Source organism: Schistocerca serialis, chromosome 2 (assembly GCF_023864345.2).
Source record: "Schistocerca serialis cubense isolate TAMUIC-IGC-003099 chromosome 2, iqSchSeri2.2, whole genome shotgun sequence".
Lineage (NCBI taxonomy): Eukaryota > Metazoa > Arthropoda > Insecta > Orthoptera > Acrididae > Schistocerca > Schistocerca serialis.
In genome coordinates, this window is record NC_064639.1 from 299984151 (window position 1) to 299996444 (window position 12294).

The 12294-nt window shown below is 36.1% G+C and overlaps 1 protein-coding gene across 2 annotated transcripts in view; it reads right to left on the reverse strand.

Moving 5' to 3' along the window:
• Nucleotides 1-2798: 2798 nt before the first annotated feature.
• LOC126457070 (uncharacterized) overlaps nucleotides 2799-12294 on the reverse strand; it is a 65538-nt gene continuing 56042 nt past the window's right edge. For both annotated transcript variants that reach the window (XM_050093069.1, XM_050093070.1), the window contains exon 9: nucleotides 2799-4511. In XM_050093069.1, the coding sequence (XP_049949026.1) occupies nucleotides 3637-4511 (875 nt within the window). In that variant the 3' untranslated portion in view covers nucleotides 2799-3636. The remainder of the gene's footprint in view (nucleotides 4512-12294) is intronic.

Below are 12294 nucleotides of genomic sequence, written 5' to 3' on the forward strand. Positions count from 1 at the left end.
AATGGCGGAACACGTGAGGCAATACTGACCCTATGAGTTATCTTGGAAGACAGATTAAGGAAAGGCGAACCTATGTTTTTAGCATTTGTAGACTTAAAGAAAGCTTTTCACAATGTTGATTGGAATACTCTCTTTCATATTCTGAAGGTGGCAGGGGTAAAATACAGGGAGCGAAAGGCATGAAAGGGAAGCAGCGGTGGGGAAGGGAGTGAGACAGGGTTGTAGTCTATCTCCGATATTATTCAATCTGTGTACTGAGCAAGCAGTAAAGGAAAAGAAAAATGAGGATAATGGAATCAGATAACGCTGAGGGAATTAGATTAGGAAATGAGACACTTGAAGTAGTAAATGAGTTTTGCCATTTGGGAAGCAAAATAACAGATGATGGTCAAAGTAGAGAGGATATAAAATGTAGATGGGCAATGGCAAGGAAAGCATTTCTGAAGAAAAGAAATTTGTTAACAACTAGTATAGAGTTAAGTGTAACGAAGTCTTTCCTAAAAGTATTTGTATGGGGTCTAGCCATGTAGGGAAGTAAAACATGGATGACAAATAGTGTAGACAAGAAGAGAATAGAAGCTTTCAAAATGTGGTGTTACAGAAGAATGCTGAAGGTTGGATGAGCAGATCACGTAACTAATGAGGAGATACTGAACAGAATTGGGGTGAAGAGGAATTCATGGCACAATTTGACTATAAGAAGGGATCGGTTGGTAGGACATATTCTGAGGCATCAAGGGATCACCAATTTAGTATTGGAGGGCAGCATGGAGGGTAAAAATCATAGAGGGAGACCAAGAGATGAATACATTAAGAAGATTCAGAAGGATTAGGTTGCAGTAGTTACTTGGAGATGAAGAAGCTTGCTCAGGATAGAGTAGCATGGAGAACTGCATCAGACCAGTCTCTGGACTGAAGACCACAACAACAACAACAACAATAATACCAAGCCAAATATGAAAACATTGATAATGTATTTTGACAGCTGTCCAGGCCAAAATAAGAACAGCCATACTGCAGTGATGTGCATGTATGCCTTTGAAAGTCCCCAGCCTTGGAAATAATAGAACATAAATTTCTTATTCCTGGGCACACCCACATAGGGTGTGATTTATCGACAGTTTGATAAAGGGGAAGAGGAAAATTTTCAATGGACCTATGGAGCACCCACATGACTGCACACAAGTGAACAGACAAACTGGAAAAAAAGGTGTTTCACTGTTGTCAAAATGCAGACAAACAATTTTCTTCAGGATGCTGCTCTCATTAAACCCAATTACAATATTGCATCAAAGATGATGATGGTAATCCATTCAAATGGAGACACGTCAATTAGCTCCTATTAATAAAACACCAGCTATGGATTATTCTTTATAAAAAAAATCACTGAAAAAGAAGAACCATTTAAAACAATGAGTTTCCAGAGGCAGTGAGAACAGTAAACATTAAAACATCATCTGAAGTATTCTGAACCATGCAACATTTCACATGAGAAAAAGGAAAAACTTGATGCACCTCTTATCATTTATTTCTCCATTATTGTTACCAAAATTTACCACCATCTAGCAGTGTTGTGAATATTTACCCTGCTGCACACAATGAAGACCCATGATTCTTTTGTACTATAATTTTTGTTCACTGTGTATTTTCCAGTATTTACATAGAATAAATGAATATGTAACTGAATGCTGATGCTTCATGTATTAATTTATTAATCATTCATGAGAGCCTGCAGTACCACATTTTTGTAAGTGAACAACATACTCAAATCCAGAATGAAGAATTTTATGAGTGTACAATGGGTCAAGTCCACAATTTTAATGCACATTAATGTTGAACATCAGAGACAAAACTTCATTTTAAATGGAAAACCAATTTATACTGATGAGATAGTTAGTTTGGGAATACAATGAGCACCAAAACAATTTTTTCCACCATTAAAGGATTTTGTAATCATCATCATCATCCTGGAATGTTAGGTATTCTCATTTCTGTTTAAATGGATTTTATAATTTACAGTATGAGTGAACCAGTATAACAACACACAAGTTCAGCTAAATAAAAATTACATGTAACAGAAGCAAACTGAACAAGTAGGAGGAGGAATCCTACATCTTTCTTTCCTCTAAAATGTCCCAAGAATTGTAAACTGAAACCTCTAAACACTATACTAGCATATTGCCTAATAGTGTTAGTTAATAACCCCAAATTTACTCAAATTTGCTGATGTTTTAATTGGTGTATCTGATAAGCAATATATATGCAGAATGTTGCCAAACACTCCATATTGCGTCATTCTTTAATTTGTCTGTGTTTGTGAGCTAGTTGATCACCAGATCCAGGAAATTCCACTTTCATTTCCATCATTGTTTATAGTCACATTCTTTTATTTCTCAACTGCTAACTTGTATTTGTCTGCAGAACCACAGAGATCTATATTAAATAGCTACTGGTAGTTTTCAATGATGTTGTGAACTGTTACTGTTTTACTGTTATGAACATACTGAAACCTGATTACCCACTATCAAATAAGTTGATTTTTAATCTTTTGATGTGGTTCACCAAAATAATTTGTTTTTAAACAATTTCTTTCACTTTTCTGTAAAATCTTTATGAGTCCACATTATTCAGCTTCTGAAGCACAAAGTAACTCATACCATCATGGTAAATAGGTCTCCGCAGGATACGATGAGGTGGGAGTGGATTTAAACATGATAAATACAAAACTGATTAACTTAGATTGTTTTTATCAAAATATCATAGTTGATTACATACAATAATTATTCAAAAATCATTTCAGACTTTAAATAGAAATGACTGCATTAAACATAATATACAAAAAAAATTAAATAAATTGTGACACTCGTTTCCACTGAATTACAAGATGTATTCATGAAAACTGCAAACACAGAAACTCACAGTACAAAGAAGAATACAGAAACCTTTTAAAATATTGTATAAAAATATTGATGAATGATTTATCACATACGTAACATCTGAAGTGAAACACCAATCATAAAAATTCAAGGAAACTGAATTAACACAAAGAGAATCAAGACAGTTAATGATACACCAATTGCTGACAACAAGAGTGTACTCAAAATACAAAATTTACAATAAGTGATGTGATTTTCAGAAACAACAACACGAGACAGAACATTTAAGAAAACACCCATCATATGACTCTTCATCAGCTGTGCAGTCAGGCACACTTAGTCTTGAACAATTGTCTACACTCTCAACTCACTTAAAAAATACCTTGAATATTGAATAAAATTAAAAATTTACAATTTGACCACAACTCTTGGTAGCACATGGCACACTGGACACTGAGCACCAATTATGTACACAGGTACAAGGAACAGGAATAGAGGCACCTGGCCTTTTCTCTTACAATTTCACAGCACATAACGCAGCATCGTTACAAATGTCGTAAAACTACATTTCTCAGCTTACCCAGTTATAGCTATCTTCAGCATTTACAGTAGAAAATGTTCTCATTTCAAGTGAAACATAAAATTTGAACTGAATACCTGATATAGATGGAAAAAATGGTGCAAAGGAACAAGTGTCCTACTTACACCATTTTGCAAATGAGGTTATCATATTTTTCTCTCTGTCTTTCTGTAAGATTCCTTACTTTAAACTGTTTTTCTCAAGAGACTCTGACACTTTTGCAGCTTTCCGTGGAGGTAAGTTCACACTCGTTCTGCTAGTGTTGGCAGCTGTACGGTTTTCTGTCACAGCCATTATTGAGGTACGCCATGCACTTGTACTGGATGCACTACTTGTCTCAGTACTGGATACACTCCCACCCACTCTCACAAGAGTCATCTTTGGCACTCTGTCCACTGCTGAGTCATCAACTTGCTGCTGTGACTGAGACTTGACTACTTTCTTTGAGACTGTCGCACCACTGCCCGAGGGGCCGTCATAGATGAAGTCATCACGTCGCACAAACATTCTCGTTCTTACAGGCTGCTTGCGCCGTTCAACACCTGATCGATTACTGCACTGGCTACTGCTATCACTGTGAACCACTACCATTTCTCCAGCCTGTTCTTCCTCAGGCAGTGTGACTCTCTCATCAGAACTACCTTCTGGAGCATCCTCTGGACACTCTGAATTTTCCTGTGGGCCATCTTCTGGAAGGTCATCCAGACTGCCATCTCTATCTCCTCGTGGACTGCCCACTCTATCACCTTCTGGCATGCCCTCTTGGCCATTTCCTGTGCTACCTTCCATACTGTCTTCTCTGCTGTCTTGAGAATCATCATCTGGGCTGTCTGGACTACTGCGAAAGCCATTTGAAACAGCTAACTGTGGCTCCATTTGGCTGGCAGATGCTGAACCAAATATCACTTCCATCACCATCCGACGTAATGCATTCTTCTTTGAATCTGTGCTTGCTGTACTCTCTGGACTCCTTGGTACATCACTGTCATTTTCAAAATCTGATCTTGAATAATCTGTTTCTGGTTGATCTTCCTGATCTCTATCATCTTCTCTGTCTGTAAAAATTAAAACTTATTACTTAGTGTTTCATCACAACAGGTGAGTACTGTTACACAATAAAAGCAATTAACAATCATACTGATATCAAGCATTATTACACAAATCTTTGGTTAGCTACAGAAATGCCACCAGCACAAGAATAATTCAAATAAATATTGATAGGTCAACATGGGCTACTGCACGAATGAAATTAATTTAGAAAATACCACCACGTGGTGATATCTTAATGACTGTGATGGTTGCTGGTCTACAGCACTACATTTAAATTTCATAATGCAGAACTTTACGGTTATTGGTTTCTCTAATACTTTCAAATCAAATATCTATTGTAAAACATTAGTCCTCAAGGAAAATTTATATCAGAAGACCTCTCTCTGTTTTCAAATTCAAAGCTCCTAACAAGCTTTTCATGTAAACAATATTAATGAGAGTAGTATAACTTTCCAAATTTTATGGCCAGCTAACAATATGCGGTTTAATGTATTCTTGAAGGAACTTCAATATTAAAAGAAGAAAACATATTAACAACAATTGTTTAGAATGCTCCCAACTTGTATACACATTAATAATTTTGTAAAGTGCTCTCAGAACATGCAGATTATGTGCAACCCACGATGGGGCACAAGAGAAGCTCCTGGATACTAAGTTCACTGCAACTTTCATCTTTTGAGGTGTCACTGTAAAAATTATGTTTCTAAATAATTTGCTTTATATCTAGTGTACCTCTCCATGCCATAAAGCCTGTCATAAAGGCACAATAAAAAGATTCACACACTCATAGCTTTCGGCCATTAGCCTGCACTCTCAGAGAGCTGAAACTCTCTCTGAGACTGAGGCTTAATGGCTGAAAGCTAGGAGTATTTGAATCTTTTTATTGTCCCTATAGCAACTCAGCATCTCCGCTGTATGGTGAGTAGCAACTTTCCTTTTCTGGTATTGTTACAATGTTCTTTTAATTAGTTTCATAAATGAGGCATAAATGCATATGGAAGGTCAGAGCTACACAGTGGATATTCAGTAATTTTGAAACTTACTGCCTCTAGATCTTGGAGTGATGAAGGAGGTACTTGTTAGTTTTGGTCAAGCATATCTCAATGTCCATGGACCATAATGGTCAGTCAGCATCCAGACCACCAACCAAGATCAGAGGTGTGATGATGAGAAGACTTTTTTTTAGGATTGTTACTGATTTGCATCACGCGGTAGTAAATGTACTGCCTGGTATATTTTTTCCTGCCTGCACAGTTCCCAAACCAGAATATTGAACTCCTTCAGTGCCCACATGCAAAACTATGTACATAAGGGAAGCTTTATAATAGGTGCAATGTAGCAATTGTATCTGCAAGTGTTGGTTCTTGCCTCCTAAATGAGGTTGAATAGGAAGTAGTGAGTTGTAGTCTTTCTTACTTTCGTACACACTTTGTTAAACTTATTTATGAACTACTACTCCTCCTCTATGTTAATAGGCCACTTTAGACTAAATATAATGTGACTATCATAACAATTCAACTTACAGTCATGAATATGATATTTGTCATTCATAGGCAACCCTGATACACTTTCCACATTCTTTCTAATCTGCACACATCTGTATCATGTGATTGAAATATTCATTGTTACACTGTAGATTGTTGCAATATGAATATGATATTTGTCGTTCATAGGCAACCCTGATACACTTTCCACATACTTTCTAACCTGCACACATCTGTATCATGTGATTGAAATATTTGTTGTTACACTGTAGATTGTTGCAAGGTAGCAGTCTGAATCAGGAAAATCACTTTTTTTTTTTTTTTTTTTTTTTTATTCTTTTAACTTAGTTAAGAATGCTGCAATTCCATACAAAGATTTTTTTAACAAATAATAGTAAAGTAAAACAAATTTTCTTGTTATAGTTACACATTTACATTTCATAGAGTGGCTATACATCCACCATGTTTGAAGCAAATTGAATTCCTGTCTGCAATTTTATCGGTAGTCAGGGGTGTTGTCCTCTGTGTCACACGCCCTTGAAATTGCCTTTGACTAACTTAAAATAGCTCTTGTCAGCTTAATTTTTTCTAAAAAAAAACAGTAAAATCAGTGATTTTGTTTATAGCAGCAGCAACAAGGAAAGTTTTAGTCAAAAGATTTCAGTCAAAATGAGGCTCAATTTTTCATTGTGATAAAACTTTAAGAGAACTCGAAACATCCACTGTTCTTGTTGCTTGCAAACTGAGTATAAATCAATGAATTTTGAGCAAGTGCCACCAGGAGATTATAGAGTAAACTTTGAAATGTGTTGTGTTTGACTAATAGACAGACACAGAAATTCTGTATTTCTGTTTGTATTTTAAGGAAACTTTAAGCTTCAAACACCAGTGCACTATGTGTTACAAATAGTTAACACAAGTTATTCAGTAATAACAATGACATGCAAGACAGTAAAACAATTTATTGACATTTCATTTTCACAACGTTTTACTGGCATTTCTTTTTTTTATTGGTATTTTGATTTTACAGTTTTCATTTACACCTATTTGTGCAAATATTTCACTATGTTTTATCAGTTGCTGTAAAAGATTATCACGTTTACAAATAAGGAACTTCTGATAAATTGCAGTTAAGTATTCTTAGGTGAGATAATTTCACAAGCTTTCAAGTGACTGTATGCCTTTTTGAGCCATCAATCTTCTGATTGGTTTGGTGTAGCCTGCCACAAATTCCTGTCCTGTGTCTCAACAGAATAAAAATGTAGGGCGAGCACAAATTTTCTTATTTGCTGAGAATACTTTGCTTTTGCAGTAGCTTGATATTCCAAACCCTACTTCAACAGATCCATTACAGTTTCACTATTTAACATACTAGCAACAGAATTACATAGCTTAAAAATAAATAAACAAACAAACCAGCAACTTATGTTTCTTTTGTATCACACATTAAATTGCTTTATATGCTTCTTCAATAGCACATTGTATGCTTGTATTCAGTCATATTGTGCTTTCAGATTTTTTTTTCGGAAGATCATAACTCATCATAAGCAGGTATACAAGACACCAAAAGAATGAAATTCCATCGTACGATTATAATAATCGTTTTAGTGCATAAAAAACAGAAATTATCAGGATCCTTCAGTGTCTGCAGACTTAACCAAAGCCACGAGTTGACAAGCCTCATTTTAACCCGTTAGACTCCTCTTAATGTTCTGACCACCGTGGAAATGGTGGCAGATTTAACATTGGTTGCTGCAAGGAGCCCTCTAACTCTATGACATTTTAACTTGTTGATCCAAAGTAACAACATGTTCTAAGCACCTGCTCTACTTTCAGGCAACTTAAATTGAAGGCCGACCTTCCAATCTCATTTGTTGCACTGAATGTTAGTATTAACCAACTGAACTTTGAGGGAAATTATTATTATTTTTGTTATCACTTAAACTAAAGGAGGACTTTACCTAAAAGTTTAGCTAGGTAATGTCCATTTCTACATGCCTGCCTGCTGTTCAACAACTCTTCTATTCAGTGAGCAGTAATCGTCCTTCACATACATACTTACTTTGAGGGAAAGTGACCGAGATGAATCTGTGTTAGAGTATAGCCAGCTAAAGTGAAAAATACCCATTCTGGTATTCTGTTTCCATAAGAAAAAGTGGTCCAGTTTAGAATGCTTTCTGCTATAGTGTCAAAGTTTTATTTTAGAAGCATGCACCTCTGCTGAGATCAGGTTATTCTTCACTACATTCTTTTCCTAAATGATGCCAGTCACACTTGGTAAGCAAGCAAACCTGTGTGGAGTGTGGAAAAGTACGGGTGTGAAGCTCTGAGCCAATCCACGTGATGCAGCTGGAGTGTTAAAACAGAAGAGCATAATCTTTAAAGGTCAAATATGTGCATTCAAGTCCTGGTCTTGTAAAGCATTACAATACAAAGAAATGAACTTCCTGGGAAGTTCACAACCAAACAGGTCTTGTAGCAGCCTACTAAGGCACTGGTCTGGTAAAAGCTTGATTTACTGAAAGAAGGCAGACTCTGAAAACGGGTAAATACCTGCCAATACTTTCTGTGACAATTCCCTGCAGTGCTATTTCTCTACAGGAGAGAACAGAATTTCAGTTGGCTACCAGTAAAAATTCTGCTGCACCAAGCTCCTCTCCCAGATGTGTTCAGTGCCTTGAACTCCTAGTCTAGTTAGAAGCTCTTCTTTTGCAAAGGGCTGAATATCTACATTCAGGAAATTGTTGGCAGCATTATACTCAGTTTTTGTGAAAAACAATTTTTATTTTAATAGCTGGCAATTGCATGTTTTACACAAATTATGTGTTTCAAATTTATACAGTTCATCTTGAGATTTTGAAGTAACTCACTGTGTAGGAAATAAACAACATTCAAATTGTTAAAATAAATTAAGAGCATCATGTGAGTTAGTGAGTCATAAATCTGTGTGTATATTATATGAAAATCTGAAAATGTCATTTGTATAAAGTTTTAGATCCCTGACTGTTTAAATAAAACTGTTATTCACACAGTGGTCAACCCTTCACTGACATAAAAAAATCTCACTCTTGTAAAATGTTTTTGTTCATACTAAGGTTAGAAAGAATCCTGCAGTGTTTGATAAAGTCACGTACCACACTGTTACAATCTAACATGTCAGCAACAGAATGAAGATGTGTTCTTTAAAGATGAGAAATGAACAGCTTCATCAAATATCCACCCTGTCAATTATTTTATATGACTGATAGCTTGTGAAGAATTAATCAGATGAAGTTATAGGCAAACCTCTTCTGAAGACTGAGCTATAGGCAAGCCTCTTGAGAAGATCGAGTTATGGGCAAATCTGTTCAGAAGATGATTATGTTACATATGCCTAGATTTTCCATCATTCTAGATATACAATCTACCAGTAACACTAAAATAAATAGGTTCTTGCATGGAATCACTGTTTGCAGGTGGGACGTCTATAATGCTTAGACTGGTTTCAAAATCACCACAGGTGTTATGTAATTGTGACAATCAAAGTAGCAGCTGGAAAATGGCTAACTATAATCAGCAAGGACTACATGCTTTGTGGGCTGGCCACTATGAAGTGTCCTCTCCATTTTGTTGTAGGTAAAGTATGAGTTGAACACACGCACATGCACCCTCCCCCTCTCCTCTCCTGCCCCCCCTCCAAACAAACAAACAAACAAACAAACACACACACACACACACACACACACACACACACACACACACACACACACACACACAAAACAATAACAACACGTGCAGTTTTCCTGACTGCTTGCCAGGAAAACAAAACAGCTTTTTTATGAGCTGTCACTGTAGAGCAAAAATGGTGACTTAACTATGACTATGGCTATTCAGATGGTTTTCTGGTACCTTCAACCAAGAGTCATACAATTTTTTTCCTTGGGAGATGGAGTCCAAAGCACAGTGTCAGTTGTATTTTTTCAAATATACGAAATATCACTAAGCATATTAACTTTTGGAACAAATCCTAAACATTAAGACAAGACTGAATAATACACTTTTTGATTTCTTAACCGCATCATATGCACATTTAGTTATTTTGATAATATATGAATGTACAACAACAATTCAATTAAAATTAAAAAGATGGATGTTACCTTATGACAATGTAAATTGCCCTACCCCAAAAGATATTTTCTGTGACTATATATATTGTAGCCTGCAGAAATGATTTTTAGTAAGTGTGATACAGGCAATCCATATTTTAATTTTAAAATCAATTGTCACACACATTAAGTTTCATTTGTTAAAGCACCACTGCGAGAGCACAATTTTTTGTAATTGACGCCATTAGAATTGTTCAGTTGTCCACCTGTGCAAAGTTTACTCTGTCTACCCTGTTTTATTTGTTAACAACCACAAACACAAGTTGGATTTTCATAAGTTAGTGTGAAATTGGCTTTTTGGAAACTGATTTAATTTTACAGTGTCTGTTTCTTCAGACATGCATGTCTGAAAAAACAGACGTTGTAAGATGAAATCAATATTTCAAGCCTCAATGTGCAAAAATAATGATAATAACATTTATCTTTATTACTTGTAGTCTCATTCTCCCTGTGCGGAAATCACGTAATGTACAAGCATTAGGGAATGTTGACATTGTGGGTAGCTTATGGAGATTTGGATTTGTCCAAGGAGCATGCTAGGATAGCCAGAGTGGTTAAAGTGACTGCTCACAGTGAGTGAATAATCTGTCTTCAAGTCCTGGTCCAGCATGAATACTCATGTGTCACTAATAGGTAGTTTCTCTATACCTAATACATCTGATCATACAGACTTCACCATCAGTGAATAAATTTCATAATATTTACTACTTATTTATGTCTCAAGAAACAGACATTGCATAATTAAATCAATACTACAAGCCTTGTTGGCAAAAACAATGATAATAACATTGATCTCAGTTTCTTGTAGCCTCATTCTCCCTGTGTCAGAATCACATGATATGTGAGCAGTAGGAGATGCTGATATTGTTTGTGGCATATGGGAGTTTGGGTCGGTCAAGGGAGTGGGCTTGGGTAGCCAAAGTGGTAAAGGTGATCACTCGTGATAAGTGGGAAATTCAGATTCGAGTTCTGCTCCAGCACAAATTTTCATGTGTCATGAATAGGTAGTTTACATACATCTAATACAGCTTCTGAAAAAAATTTGTCATCAACGAATAAATTTCATATTTTTCTGAAATTCTTGGCACACACCAAATGATTTCGCAGAGGTTTCTAGGTTACTCTAAGTGACAGAAGGTTTTCTATGTCAAAGAATCTTTTTAAGAATGTTAATTTTTGAGCCCCAGCTGATCATTTTACATGTAATGTTGAATTACCGAAAGGCTAAATGTTTGTCTTGGGAAAAGGATGAGAATTAAGGTTTATTGCATTGCTGCTGTTATGGTCATTAAAGGTAGAACGCTAGATGAAGAGGACAAGGATGGGAAAGGAAATTGGCCACGTTCATTTCAAAAGAACAATCTTAGCATTCACCTTCATAAATGCACAGAAACCATGGAAAGCCAAAATCCGGACGGCCAGGTGGGGATTAAAATCTACTCCTCCCAAATGTGTGACCAGAGGAAAAGAGACATGGCAGGGAAAGAAAAAAGGTCAATTGGGGACACAGATGAAACCAAACTTAAAGATAATGTTCTTGCTATGAACTTTTTGAATTATTTGTGATATTTATGGAAATAATAACTGACCAAAACTGTGTTTGTATAGTGCAGTTTCATCTAGGATTTCAACCAGTACAATGCTCTTAGTGTAATTAATCAGCTGCTGCTCAAAGCACATTAGACATACTGTATATGATATAACATATCATGTTTTGGAATGGGGTGTTATTTTCAATTACCATCTCACTCAATAAGTTTGTAGCTGAGAAGTGTGGAGTCAGACACTAAGTTTTATGGTATGCACTTGGCAGGTTGTGTTTTGTAGGGTGTAGATGTGATAGTACACGGCATGTTTAAAAAGTAAATGCACTAATTCTTTATATATATTTTTAGAAAGAGTGTATTATAAAAATATATATGATATCATTGACAAACTCGTTGGCTATTTTTCCACATAGATGCCATTCTGTTCAGTGGATGTGGTGAGCCACGGCACAAGGTTCTTAAGCCCTCCTCGAACAACTCTCTCACCAACTACTTCCCCCAGTTCAGAACCTCATTCTGCACATGCTCATCATTGAAAATTTAATTTTCACTCATGTGTGCCTACAGGAAGGTGAAAAGATAATACTCACAAGGTGCCACGTCAAGGAAAAG